The sequence below is a fragment of the Cricetulus griseus genome, chromosome 2 (genome assembly GCF_003668045.3).
Source record: "Cricetulus griseus strain 17A/GY chromosome 2, alternate assembly CriGri-PICRH-1.0, whole genome shotgun sequence".
In the NCBI taxonomy this organism is placed as follows: domain Eukaryota; kingdom Metazoa; phylum Chordata; class Mammalia; order Rodentia; family Cricetidae; genus Cricetulus; species Cricetulus griseus.
In genome coordinates, this window is record NC_048595.1 from 95,125,119 (window position 1) to 95,140,207 (window position 15,089).

The following is a 15,089-nucleotide window of genomic DNA, read 5'->3' on the forward strand; positions in this document are numbered from 1 at the left end:
TATAAACTTTTGAAGATGTACTGGAAGCATATTAAAATAAAACTAAGGAAACCAGCCCCAAGGACTTACTGGACATGCCAGACTGAGGTTGGGTTGTAACTCCCTCATCTGGACCATATAAAGTGGAAGACCTAGCAATGCAATGGCAATGGCCCTCACCAACATATCTTCTGAGACCTAGTGTGAGCATCAGGGATTAACAGGCAGAGTTGTCAACTCTCCTTGAGGCTTCAGCTCAGCTGGGTCCCTGGCTGTTGACATAGCCTACTTGACTGCAATCTGCCCACCCACCTTCTTGCTTGTCTGGACCTGGGCCCACTGTGCTTGTTCTAATTCGATTTTGCTCTTGCTCTTGTCTCTGTAGCTGACTGTATCTTTGCCCTCCACCCTGACTACCTTGTGGCCTGATGTGAACAGCCACAGCTTGCTCTCTGTGACTGGTTTGGTGTTGTTACTTATGAAGATAGAGTCTACTTGGATTTTTTATCAACCTACTTCTAAAACCTCTTGCATTCTGCTATGGCTTAAGTTGTATTCATTCTGTAAACCACATATATGCATATTTACTTTGTGCTGTTTAGTATGAGTAATTGAGATTAGAGTAAAATAATCTGCAGTTGACTTGGTCAGATTACCAAAGTAGGTGAAATGGCTGTATCTTGTGAATTTACTCTCATTCACTAAAACCTGAAATTGTAGAAAGACATAAAATGCTTGCCTATATTTCTGACATAGCTCTTTCACAACTGACAAGGATTACTGAATTGTTCTTACGTAGAAAATATGAACTTATGGCAAAGGTTAACTTTTCATTTCTTTAATTAACTGACATAAGGAAGATGACGCTGTGAGGCTCTTCTGTTTTGTCTGAGCATTTCTGTCACGTTAGAACAAAGAGTGTCATGTGCAGGATCATATGAAAGTCCTTTGAGAGAAGCTATGGAACAAAGATCGAGGTAAACCATAGTAGGAAACTACATTTAAGTTCCTGGTCCAGTTCTGTTAATGATCAGCTGTGTGTCTTCAGACCACCTCAGCTCTTTAGATTTCAGTAAACATGAACAATTAAAAGGGCTGACTGTGTTCTTTTATTTAACAAGTAAGGTGCCAACTATTCTAGGCATCAATCTGAATTGTAAAACATCATTTTGGATCTAAACTGAACAGAGTTTTAGGTGTGCCAAACCAAAAAAGTTATCTGAATACTTTGAAAACTGTCAAAATAGTTATATCTATTTCTATAAATAGCTATATTTGCTTAATCCTAATCTTAGCAGTTACCACAGTAATAGGTATACAGCTGGTGCTCAGTAAATGTTTGAATGAAATGTCATAGGGTTAGTACTAAGTCCAAAGGGCAAGTCAGATCAAATTTTAACTTCAGGGAGTAATGAGGCTTTCTTTTCTGTTTTCTTTTCTTTCTTTCTTCTTTTTGCCTCCCTTTCCTTATTTTTTCAAGACAGGGTTTCAAAATTTAGAGACCAGGTTGGTTGGGAACTTACTATGTAGCTCATGCTAGCTTTAAACTCCCAACCCTTCTGCCTCAGCCTCCCAAGTGCTGGGAATACAGGCATGCACCACCATAGCTAATCCTACTGTTTATGAATTTCTCATTTATCTAAACTTGGGTTCTGTCAGAGAATGTGATGATAAGACCACTACATTAAGAAATAGTGAATTTAAGAGTCGGGGCTCTACTATACTTTAATTTTGAAACCCTGGGAAAGCCATTCCTTTAGGGTTCTTTTTTAACAGAAATGTTATTCTCCTTGCTGCTCCCCCAATAAATAATTTTTTATAGATAGAAATCAAAGCCATTTTGTTAGTGCTATAAAATGTAAATGTCTCATCATCATTAAATCATTATAAAACAAGCCTGTGCAATAAATATTCTAATTATTGCTGTGCAAAAGTAGTGGTGCTGAGCTCACCCACAAAGAAAAGGCAATTTTGGTTAGGATGAAAGGCTTGGTGACTGTGATTGATGTCAGTGGACATAGTGAGACTTGAGATGGGACTCCAGAAAGAGAAAGGGTAAGGCCATCTCAGGCAGCAGGGAAGCCGAAGCAAAGACTGGGTGTAGGGAGAACCACAAACGCATAGTGCCTCCTGGGTGCTAGGTAGTGATGATATGGCTAACTTCCCACACACATAGACCTGGCTGGGTGCTCACAGAAGATTCTAGAAAGCTACCAGACACTATGTTAATAATCCCTTGCTCGACGGTTAATTTGCAAATATACTGTAAGAAGTGGTCACTGTCACTTAGGCACTGCGCTTTACAGTTTACTACATGCTTTCCCACCCTTTCTCTCTTCCTTTCACGGACCCTCAGAAGCAACCCTGGACAAGTCATTGACTGAAGCCCCAGGGGTGGCTCTCCTTATATAACGGAGGAAGTAATGCAGAAAGAGGCAGCAGGCTTCGAGGCCAGGGATGGAGGCTCAGGCCACACCTCAGACCAGGCGGGCCAAGAATATAAAGCAGCGGCCGGGGCGGTGCTCGCCAGCCTGCCCGAGCCGCCGTGCCAGACCGCTTCCTACTCACCCTTGCCTCCAGGACTGGCGTCCCGGGTTGGCACCAGGAGGCACGACCCCCACAGGGCCGCCCCTCCCGCCAAATCAGGCCACGGCGCCTGCAGGGACAGACCCCAGGGCAGCAGAGCTCTGAAAAACCAGCCTGAGGAGCTCGGCCGCAGAGCTCTCTGGGAATTGTAGTTCCCATCCCCCGAGGCGCAGAAGTTCGAGGCCCCTTCCAATCCCGAAGAGCCCCGCGCGCAGATGGCTTGACCGTCTTGGGCTGAGGGCCTACTGGGAAGGAGAGTTCCAGCTCTCAGATGACGTGGTCAAAGAGAGCAGTATGGGACTACATTTCCCGAAGTGCTCAGAGGTGGGCAGGACCCGGAAGTGAGGGCGTGAGAGGCCTCTCTGGAAGTTGTCCCGGGTGTTCGCCGCTGGAGCTCCGGGTCGAGAGGACGAGGTGCCGCTGCCGCCGGCCCCCGGAGCCCAGCCCTTTCCTAGCCCGGTCCAGTTCCAGCTGCCACCTCCTGACCCCGCCGCAGACCCCATCGTTACCATGAATCCTGCCGTCTTCCTGTCTTTACCCGACCTCAGATGCTCCTTGCTGCTGCTGGTGAGTATTTGTAGGGATGACAAACCCTCCGACTGTGTCCCTGACCGCCTCCCGCCCTCCGCGAGGGGGAACGGTGCTGCCCCTGCTTGCCTCGACTCTCCTTCGCTGGCGAGGCGTGCACCTCCTGGAACTGCCTTCAGTTTGGCCCGTTCTTTTGGCTTCTTAGGCCCGCGGTCCACGAGGCCTGCGGAACCACAGTCAGGGGTCGGGACCTGCAAAAAGGAAAATTCGCCTTAGGGGAGTGAAACGTGAGTGGTCACAGCTGAGGCCCCCTGGAGTGGGTTTCAGTTTTGTGGATGGTGAGGACCTGTTTGGGGCACCAGAATCCTAATGGACCGAGGGGACACCTAATGTTTTCTCCCACATTAGGAAGGGAGTGAAGCCTACAGGTGCTGGGGTCTTGGGAATCTCTTTCTGGATCCTCTAAACAGGCTGGCAAAGCCCTCTGTTGTGGCTTCATGTGATTGGTTGGAAACCCGGAACTGGATACTGGTTTGGTGTCTACTGGGAGATTAGGAATTTGAAAAGGTGGAGGGTGTGATTATCTGACAGGCTCTTCTAGGGCTTCCTGCAAACCCTTTTGCAACCTGTCTCCCTCACTGAAGCATATATCTTTGTCAGTGCTCTTGGCTTGAGAATAACCGGCTCTCCTGCATACATACGTGCCTAGTACTAGGACATTATCCCATCTTAGAAAAGAATCTTTACTCAGTTTCTCTTCCTTCGAAGTGTATCTTGAGTGTGTGATTTAAGTGATCTTAAGGTCAGATTGATACCAAAGTGAAGGTGAAAATACATATGGAAAAACGAGAGTAGTGTAATTGAGCTGTTATGATGCACTGTTTGAAAATACTTGAATTGTGGTAAGTTCTTAGAAAGCTAAATTTATTGAATATAAATTACTTTCTTCACAGCTTAAGAATTAATTAACTTGCTAGAAGCTGTATAGTTGGCTACAGGGAAGACTAAGTCTAGAAATAGATTTCTTAATTTGTAGTGTGTATTCCACAGTATCACATAAAAAGTTAAACATTTGTGCTTGAAATACTTTTCATTCTCATTATGACTTGAAAGCCATACTATGTATACAATACTTCTTTCTTTTCGAAACAAAATAGTGTAAGCTAAATGAAGGGAAAATACTTCTGAAGACTAAAGTTGTATAAACAAGGCAATATTAAATGATTGAATGTCTTATTAGCACTTTAAGTATACTGCAGTAAATTACTTCTTTATAAAAGAACATTCCCTCTCTCCCTACCTCCCTCTGTGTGTGAAGGTGTGTGTGTGTGTGTGTAGTTTTATTATGCACGGTGGCACTTTGTAGAAATGTTAGAGGCCATATGCTTCTTAAGGACACTAATTACTAATCTTTCCTCATCATAAAAAGTTGTATGTTAGAAATTATTTTTTAGGTGAATGAAGAATTCAAAAGTCAAAATCTAAAGACATTGAAAAGTTGAAACATCGAGTAGGAAAATGATGTCAATAGAGCCAAGATTAAGAACGAGAACATTTATTTTGAAATAGCTCATTTTTTTTTTTTGTAGAGAAACAATCATGTTAAATATCCAAATGATGATTTCTTCTCAAATAAGCCTGTATTTTACTAAACTCTAGTTAAAAATATGTTGTGTATTTATCCCTAAGCAAAGACAGAAGAGAGGACTGGGAATATAGAAGCCATTTTAGAGAACTTCTGTAAAGATTAATGGACTGGAAAACAAAGCCTCCGAAAAGTGTTCATAAACCAGAAGTACAAGTCAAACTAGATTCAATTTGAACACAATGTTTACTTACTTCGTTCTAATAATCTAATATTAGTTTAGCAGATATTCATAAAACATCTGTGTAATCTCAACAGTGAGTAGCATGTCTGACTGCTAATGCAGCCATAGTGAGGAAACCTGCTTACTCAGTATCCCACCTGTGTAATGAATAATCCTGGGTTTCCTTCAGGTTTCAACTTGATGACTTTCACAGACAGACATAGGAAACTCCATTTCTCTCTTGGCTGAGGTCATCATTTTTCCTTTAAGTGGTTGGACACCCAAATATTCTTTTACTACAGTAAGAGACACTCTGGACCTCATTCTTAAAGAGCTACTAATACCTACTTAAATTTTTAGGGATTGTACAATAATAGCTGAAATCGTAATACTGAATTTCAGGAGGCAAGTGGCTGGCTATCTTTTCCCCAATCAGAAAAGTATTCTAGAAAATATCACTCCTTGCTTTAAAAACCTTTTTGCATGGGTAACTAACCACAGACACTAGGTGTGATAACTCTTCCATTATGTGTTGATTGACCCTTTTCTACTTTGTGTCTGAGATAGGTTGATTGAGAATTGAAATAGGTGAAATAGGTTCTTTTCTGCTTAACTGTTTCTTGGCCATATCATCTCTGCACTAGTTTGTGTGAAATAAGAGAGAGATGGCCAAATTGGAATGAACTTGGGTCAGTAAACTCTGTGCTTTAGAGACTTTTAACCCTTTATTGCAGCTTTATTGACGGTGTCTTCTCACTAATCTCTTGATCATTATGCTCAGAGAGTCTAGTTTCTTACTAGCTCTGATAGTCCTGTGTTTGTTTAGGTTAATACTTTTGCTGCTGTTGCTCTTTTTTTTTTATTTTCTGTAATTATAGGAAGCCAAGAAAATATTACCTAGTTAAGGAAGCATAATTTGAGAGCTAAGTAAACAGTTGTATATATCTGCTGAATATATTTTTAAGATTTTTTTTAAGTGTCAGTTTTAATCATTCCAACAATAAAGAAAATGATCAGTCTTCAAAAAAGTGCAATTGGAAGCATGTAATTAGATTCATAATAGGTGGGCTATTTATCCTTTTATATAACTTGCTTACACTATGAGGCTACTCTTTAAAATCTCTTGGGACAATACTAATAAAATGCAGTTCAGTGGTATCCTGGGTTCTGTTCTCAGTCCCACAACAAACAGACAAATAAACAGTAACACAAAGTTGCCTGGGCCATATTCCAGTTATACCTCATAGGGACCAGACATTAGTTTAATTTTCCCCCAAACACTATTATCACACCTATAAATTTATTCAGATACGACTTGATTCTTTATTGTGTCTGTTTTTAAAAACTGATTGATCAAATTGGAACCATGTAAGTTCCAGACATGTTAGTTGGTTTGTGTCTCTATAACTTTTGATGCCTGGAATTGAAAGGCCTTGAGCATTGTAAGCACACACTGTATTACTAAGCATCTATCAGCCCAAGATGTTTAAAGTCTGTTGCTTCCTCTTCCATCTCATTTTTTTTCTTTCTTGGTAATTTCTTTAGGAACTGTGCTGTAGAACATCTCACATTCTTGTAATCACTGATTGTAGCCTCTTAATATTGTTTTTATGTTTTTCTGTTGGTTGTATTTACTAGTAGAAATCTACTAGTTCAATTTTTGTGATTTTTCAACCACCAACTCAATATGTATTGCTAATTTTGCTTATTTATCTTTCAAATTAAGTTTTTGAAAACTTATTATTTACTTCATAATCATATGAAATTTATGATCTTCAAAGCCAAACAAATTGTGCTAAGTAATTCTGATTTTTTCATCTGTCTCTTCTACTATTTCCCAACCTCCTAATGTAAGAAGAGTTAGTATTTTTTTTTAATTTTTATGGCCATTTAAAAAAATTAATGTAAGTTATTTGCTTTGCTCTTTTGTCTGTATGTATGTTTTTCTAGTTTGATTAAACTATACGTATTATCCATACTTTTTTCACCTTAAAATTATAAAGTTTTTATATTTTAAAGTTTTATATTAAAGGTGTTGAGATGGAACTATTCCACATTTTGTGTTTGTGTGTGTGTGTGTGTGTGTGTGTGTGTGTGTGTGTGTGTGTGTGTGTGTGCAATCAGAAGGCCAGATGATGACTTCAGATGTTGTCCTTACATGATGTCTACCTTTTATTTTTGAGACAGGGTCTCTCATTTGTTGGAACTCACTGGTAACTTAGGCTGACTGGCCATGGAGCCCTAGTGTCCACCTTCCCAATGTTGGAATTATATGGTTGTACTACCATGCCTAACTTTTAAACTTTAGTTTAGTTTAAAGAATTGTAATTAAGTCTTTGGCAGTTTCATATATGTGTACAGTATACTCCAGTCATTTCCACCCATATTATTCACTCTCATCTCCTGTCCTTTTTCTGCTGAAACCCATCTTCTTAGTTTCCTTTCAACTATCATGCCTTTAAAAAAGTGTGTGTTTGTCTGTGTGGGTGTGTATCAATGTGTGAGTATATGACTCACTGAGTTTACTTATTTGCTTGCATGAGCATGGGTGGGGAGGTTAATTACTGGGGCATGGGCTACTTTTCCATGGGTACACCACTGATGAAAATGACACCCCCTTCTCCAGTGATCATTAACTGCCATTGTTCCCTCATGGAGCAGTGGGGTCTCATGCACCTCTCTCCCAACCATGAGGAAATGCTGAGACCCTGTCTTATGTAGGTAAGCACAACTGCAGTGAGTTCATGAGTGTTAACAGCTTGTCTTGTCAGTAAGACTTCTTTTTGTGCATACTACCTTATTCTTCAGCTTCTACAGTCTTTCCAATCGTTCTTCCACAGTTGTTCCCTGAGCTTTGGAGGGGACAATATAGATGTTACATTTAGACATTTAGGACTGACTACTATACTATCATCTGTAGTTGGCACTTCAACCACTTATGAGCCTCAGCATTAGCTACTGCCATCAGCTTTAAGAAACTTTTCTAGGGAGGGCTAGGAGCAGGACAAAGCTGTGTGTATAAACCCGAGTATCAAAAGACCGTCTGACGTGTCCATTTAGCAAAACACTATTTTTTTTGGAACTCACTCATTAGGCTAGGCTGACTGGCTAGGGAGCCTATGACCTTTCCAGGCACTGGCTCTTGACCAGGTTTGCAATGCCAACACCTTAGTTTTTATGGGGGTTCTGGGAATTGAACATCAGTTCTCAACTCCTGTGTTCTACTATGTGGTGTTACCAGTTTACTAGTGTTTCCATTTTTTTCCCCCTGCTGTTACAAATAGTTCTGCAGTCATTAGCTAAAGCATATACAGTTTTGATTCCTTTGAGGTAGATTCCTGTAAGTGAAGTTGCCAGTGGTCAAAAGGAAACAGACAGTACTTGGAACTTTGTACATGAAACACTACTACCCTGGGGTTTTGCCATTTTGTGGTTTTGCCAACACTGTAAGAGAATTTCTCTATAGTCCTCCCGGAGTAGAACTGGGTATTTCTCACTGTGGTATCTCATTTAATTTGCTTCTTCTAATAGGTGTTTGAAGTTTTCCTTATTGTGTGCAGATAATTTGCATATCTTTCTGTGTGTCTTCCTAACTGTACAGTTACAAGCACACACACACACACACACACACACACACACACACACACACACACACCTCCATGTTTTATGTGTAAGTGGGGCCCAAAGAATAACCTCAGTTGTCATTTCTCAGCCATCTACCTCTCTTTTTTTGAGATAGGGTCTTTTTGCTTGCTTGAAACTTGCCAAGTAGATTAGGCTGGTCTTCCAATGAACCCAGGGATCCTTTTGTCTCTACCTTCACAGTTTTGGGATTGCCATCATGTACCACTTCTTCATGGGTTCTGGGATTCACTCAGGTTCTCACACTTTACTTACTAGATGTCTCCCTATCCCTGAAGCTTTTCATATTTGTTGACCATTTATATCTCTCTATATATGTATAACACACATATATTACTTGTTCATATTATATATCCTTGTTTCAAAAACTTGATAACTCTTCCAGTGATTCAGAATTAATGTTCTAACAAGCTGTTGAGAATGGTCAGAGGTGTTTGTTAAATTTTTGTTTGTTTATTGATGTCTATTCAAGAGTGTGAAGAATGCATGTCAGGGTATCTATATGTAAGTCCCAACTCTTCCATTTACTAAACAATGTAACCATGGATAAATAATTTAAATAAAAATTTTAAGTCTATAAGATAAACAGATTGGATTTTATAATTCTATGATTTTTTTTGTGTGTTGAATCTTGCTTTCAGAAAGGAGAGTCTTCTGACTTCCTCTAACCTTAAACATTTGGTTTTATGCTTTCTTAAAACATTTGTTAACTTTTTAGCACATTGTAGGACTGCATCACTCACCCTGTTACCTTATAAAGAAAATCATACCTGGCCACAGCTTTTCCAACATGGAATATCTGACTAAGGAAGTGATTAAAAACAGTTTATCTGTCCCCTGCATCTGTCTATTCCTGTTAGTCTGCCTTTGCTTCTGGAGAGGAAATCTGTCTTCATCCCAGGCTGCAGGAACTTGGTCTGCATCATTAGTCTTATTTATCACTTCTGTCACTTGAGTGCCTGTTAGATGATTAAGATACATCCCATGATTTAAAGAAACCTGTGCTTCACTTAGAGAAAGAAACTGTGTATAAATAATTAGAATACCAGAAGCAAAAGAGATACCTAAGGTGATTGGTACAGAAAGGTCATAGACCTTGTTGCTCAAAAGTGTAGGTGAGAGTTGAGAGGTCTCACATCAGGACTACTGATTCAGAGCCTGCACTGTAAGAGTGCACCGGAGTGACTACAAAAGTGTGTTAATGTTTGAGAGCTACAACTATAGACATTGGTGAGAAACAAATTATTTTTCAGTGGAAAAATTCCAGCTCACTGGAGAAAGATGAATTTGAGCATTAACTTGAAGAGGGAAATGCATGGGATAATTTTTAGTTGAGTGGAATGAGGAAAAGAGTTGTGACTTTTAATAGCTTAATGAATCTTTTATATGAATTGAATACCTGTGTGTTTTTTATTTTTTGTTTTTGTTTTTTTTAGAATTCTTATTGTCTTTTTATGCTGACATGGCCGAATATCAGAATTGACCCTAAAAAAGCCAGCAAATGTATTGGCCAGCTTCCATTAGCTTCCAATAGCTTCACTATTAGTTTAGAAAAAGATGTTAAAAAGCATGGTTTTCAGTGGATTCTATTGAGCATTCAGATAGCTTCATTCACGAAGGAATAGGAAAGCATGCCACCTTGGATTCTCATGTGTAATATTGTCCTGGATCTTAGTCTTAGATTTACTTGTGAGGACTGAGAAACATTCTAACAGTTTTGCAAATCCTTGGTTATATTGTAGCAGAGAGCTCTACAATTTCTCCAGCCTGCTGATTTTATCGTGTATAATTAATTATACATACTTGCTCTTAATTTTACATGTTTAAGATAAGACTATAATACAGAAGAACACTAAAAAAGACCCAGGAAACTTCCTAAGAAAAACATTTTAGTATATTTTAACCCAGTAAACTAGGCTTCATGGTAGAGTACCAATGACTATTCCATTTCTTCTTAAGATGAACATACTCTGAACTGAGACCTTTGATAATTGAATTTAAGAGATTTTAGGAAAGTGTCTTTAAAAATTACAAGAGTTTTTTTTTTTTTTTCCCCCAATGTGGCTCTAGCATTATTGTCTTACTTTACTTGATAGGAAGACATAATTATGAATGGGCCATGTGCAGAGTAATGGGTGAAGTTCTATTTATCAAGTTGTACTGTTCATAAATATTCACTAAAATTAAATGTATACTTTCCATTCATTTAAGGCAAATGGCTATTATACTTAACAGTGCACATTCTGGAACATTCTCTTACCATATGGAGTCCCATCTATGGGATACGAATATATTGTTCTTGAGCCAAACTGAGAGGAGGTAAAGAATGAGGAAAACAATATCTATCTAATGGGTGTGGAAATTATTAGGGCTTTTCTGTTCAAGGGGCAGTGATAAACTGGAAAATAACAGTAATCTTATCAGAATAGGTTTGGGTTTTGTTTGTTAGGGAGCTAGGGAGTTGCCAAAAATAAAAGCATTTGAAAATGAGAAATAGTTCTCCTCCTAGCTTCTAAAGTCATTTAGTCACTGTCCTTGAGGTATTGTCCTAAGTATCCAATAGGACTGAATAGACTATGAACTCCCCCACCAATTCAAAAGCAATGTAACTAACTTTGAGGTTTGACTATCTGCAGTTTACCTCTATGGTAAAATCTTATCTGAGGTCTACATCATTACATGATACTTTAGGGAGAGATTTAAAGTTTTGTTTTATTGTGTGACAGCTTCATACATTTATATGATGAATTTTGGTTATTTTCATGCCTATACCCCCCTTTTTATCCTTTTCCTTTTCCAACTGGAATCCTTTTCAACAATTCCCCCTCCTACTTCCATGTGTGACCCATTGTGCTTAGTTGGAGTTGCTTGCTTGAGTATGGGTTGGAGATTATGGAGCAAGGGCAAATTATCTGTGGTTACATCACTGAAGAAAGTGATACTCCTGCCACAGCAACCAGTTTCTGCATTAACCCACCTGCTCCATCAGAAACTTCTGTAAGGAAGATGGGCACAGCAGTGATCTGTTGGTGTAAACATGAATGCTGGGGCTGGAGAGATGGCTCACCAGTTAAGAGCACTTGCTGCTCTATTCCCAACACCCACATGATGGCTCACAATTGTCTGTAATTCCATTTTGTGGGATCCAGTTTCCTCTTCTGGCCTCCATGGGCAGTGCATGCATATAGTGCACTTACATGCATATAAACTGTTTTCTTTTTGTGTGTGTGTTTTATTTATTTTATTTGAATTAGAAACAAGATTGTTTTACATATCAGTCCCAATTCCCTCTCCCTCCCCACCTCCCCTACCACTCCCCCCTACAACTAGAACTCTACCTATCACATATCCTTTCTGCTCCCCCTGGATGGTGAGGCCTTCCATAGGGTGTCATCAGAGTCTGTCATATCCTTTGGGGATAGGGCCTAGGCCCACCCCCATGTATCTTGGCTCAGGGAGTATTCCTCTATGTGGAATGGGCTCCCAAAGTCCACACCTATGCTAGGGATAAGTACTGAACTACTACAGGAGGTCCCGTAGATTTCCGAGGTCTCCTCACTGAAACCCATTAAACTGTTTTCAAAAAATCTTAAAAAAAAAATAGTACTTAGAAGGCAATTTGACAGTGTGACTGTAGCAAAACAATAGTCCTAGGACCCATGATACCCCTCACCCATCTTCTATCATGGGCTCTTATGGCCAGGCTTATAGAAGTAGGCATGAATTTTTAGTAGGAATTTTACTAAGAATGTACCTCCATTGTAGTATTTAATAAAATTCTATATTAAAAACTGGATTCTTGATAAATTTTTAGCTGTTTACTTCAGATATTAGGATGATATCTTTACCAGGAGCTAATGTTTTTATTTATTACTATCTTTTTTTTTCTTTCTCAAGACAGGGTCTCTGTGTAGCCTGGCTGTTCTGGAATTCACTTTGTAGATCAGACTAGCCTCAAACTCAGAGAGATCCATTTGCCTCTGCCTTGAGAGTGCTGGGATTAAGAGCATGTGCCACCACAACCAGTTAGGAGTTAATCTTCTAATTTGATATAGCTAGATTAATGAATGCATATATTTTCCTGTTTGCTTGAAAATGGCTGGAAATTATATGAGGTCATAAAAATAAGCTAGTGTGTTTTGAAAAGCAGCTTCCTAATTAAAGCAAACTGCTGCAAAGGATGAATAAAATATGAAGTAGTGATGCAATATAGATCATAAATGTGTCTGTAAATATCTGATTTCATATTTCTTACTCATTATCCTGTTTAGTTACTTCATTGTGTTTTAAGTTTTAGAGGAAATTCCACTTTAAAAAACTAATCACTAATACAGCATTGAAATCTTGTCTGTTTGCTTAAAGGGCAGTGTAGCATAAATATGTAAGTTAGTTACCCTGAGAGAAGAGATTGGACATTTTCAGTTCATCTGAGTTTTATCACTAGAGTTCTGGTCAAGTGCAGCAAGATGTAAGCTAGCTGGTGACAATTATATTCATGCCTCTGTAATGACTCATGCATTTTCAGGACTGAGAATAAAGACTTACTATTATTACAGTGATTTCTTTAAAAAAAAAAAAAGTGCTCAAATTGATGGATATTTTAACCTTTCCAGGCAACAAAAATACCCAGTTATTATTTATCTGTGTGGGTGAATGTGTGTATGCATGTGCATGTGTGTCCATGTGATCATGGGTATGCATTTGTGTGTGTGTGTGTGTGTGTGTGTGTGTGTGTGTGTGTAGGCTAGAGGTTAGTGTTGGGAATCTTTCTTAATTGCTGTCCACTTTATTTTTAGAAAGGATCTTTTACTGACTCCCGAGTGCATTGTTTTGGCTAGACTAGAGATCCTCCTGTCTCTTTCTCCCCAGTTCTGTGTACGCGCCCAGCTTTTAACAGGTTAGGGAGCCTCAGATCTTTGTATTTGTGCAGCATGCTTTTACTGAGACAGCTGTATCTTCAGAATGGCACGGTTTCCTGTAGGGAGTCAGTCATCTGATCCATTCACAGTGAACAGAAGTATAGCAGTATTGTGGATGAGCTTTCAGAGACTCGAGTTTATTTGCAACTGTAGTCTATAATGTTTTAAAACACATTACTCGACATCCAGGATATTCATTTGTGCTTGCAATCTGGTCTTAGGGTACCTTCCAGAATGAAATACTTTTCTCTTAATGACAACTTAAAGTATACTTATATGAACTTAAAGATAACAATTTGCAATTAGCATTTACTTCTTGAGTCAGAATTAATTCCATATCTTTTCCTGCCTAGGCCCTCACCCCCCCCTTTTTAGACAGTGTCTTAAATAACCTCAAACTTAAGATCTACCTGCATCTGTGCTGGCCTAACAGGCATGTGTTACCTCACCTGGCACTGGGCCCATATCTTGATTCACAACTTAACCATTTCTATTTCCTGTCAACTCCTATTTTCCTATTAACTTTTGAGGAATAATATAGATAGTTTCTGACCCATAGGAAGTGGTGTGTATGCTTCTGTTATGATCGTATGAAACAAAATGGTTAAGAATTGATTTCTTTTTTATTCTTCATCTTTTTTTAAGTGCACTATCTTATTACAGATTTATTTAGATACTTTTCTGTTGCTGTGATAAAATACCATGACCAAGGCAACTTACAGAAGGGTCTTTTGGAGATTTACAGTTTCATGGGGTTAAAGTACATGACCTTTGTGCAGGTGGCAGGCAAGCACGGCTCTGGAGAGTAGCTGAGAGGTCAGTCTTGATCTATAAGCAGAAGGCACTGGGAAGGGTATGAGCTTTTGAAACTTCAAAGACTACCCACAGTGACACCTCCCCCAACATAGCCACGCCTCCTAATTCTTCCCAAATAGTTCTACCAACTGGGACCAAACATTCAAATATATGAGCCTGTGGGGGGTTGTCCCGCGCTATGTTCTCACCGGCAAGAATCACACAGGACACTCGGATCCTTCTGCAGGAAAGCTTTAATGCATCTTGAGAGAGGAGAGCATAAGCTTACCAGAGCGGAGACCCCGAGCCAAGAATCCCATCCCCTAATAAAGGCTGGCAGCGGCCGCCTGGGACGTGTCACCCTATGAATGGCTTCAGCTCCTCAGGCCATATGAGCCACGGGATAGGCAGAGATCAAAGAAATGGAAATTACCCAGCGCCTGCGAAATAATTTACATTCAGTGCCTGCAGGCACCATCATTGTAATGGAGAATGCAGGGACGGCTCCCTACAGATCCCCCTTTTTTTATTAATTAATGATAAGGCTTTATATTTTTACAAGCAAATAGGTCACCCATATGTTGAGGGATAGAGGCAGAGGTTGTACCTTCCCAATCAAACATTAAGACTGTGTACAAGAGTCGCCATCAGGCTGTTAGCTTGACCCGAAGCGCTCTCGACCTGTCCTCTGCCGTTTTTCTGGGAAAGGGAGACTAGGCAGGCAACCCTTATGCAGGACAACATGCCTCCCAGAGAAGCCTGCATACTAGGCAACTCTGTGCGATGCCTTGCTCAACATCCCTCATGCGCTGCTCAAACCAGACACTCTACC

The 15,089-nt window shown here is 39.7% G+C and overlaps 2 protein-coding genes across 4 annotated transcripts in view; one reads left to right on the forward strand and one right to left on the reverse strand.

Annotated features, from left to right (window-relative positions):
• Positions 1-2,761, reverse strand: part of Invs (inversin) — a 173,435-nt gene extending 170,674 nt beyond the window's left edge. The window contains exon 1 of one of the 3 annotated variants that reach the window (XM_027403114.2): positions 2,548-2,761. In XM_027403114.2, the coding sequence (XP_027258915.1) occupies positions 2,548-2,724 (177 nt within the window). In that variant the 5' untranslated portion in view covers positions 2,725-2,761. The remainder of the gene's footprint in view (positions 1-2,547) is intronic. The other 2 variants (XM_027403113.2, XM_027403115.2) reach the window with 2 other exon arrangements.
• A 151-nt stretch (positions 2,762-2,912) lies between these two features.
• Erp44 (endoplasmic reticulum protein 44) overlaps positions 2,913-15,089 on the forward strand; it is a 95,102-nt gene continuing 82,925 nt past the window's right edge. Inside the window, exon 1 of the mRNA XM_027403121.2 lies at positions 2,913-3,132. Coding sequence (XP_027258922.1) covers positions 3,076-3,132 — 57 coding nt within the window. The 5' untranslated portion in view covers positions 2,913-3,075. The remainder of the gene's footprint in view (positions 3,133-15,089) is intronic.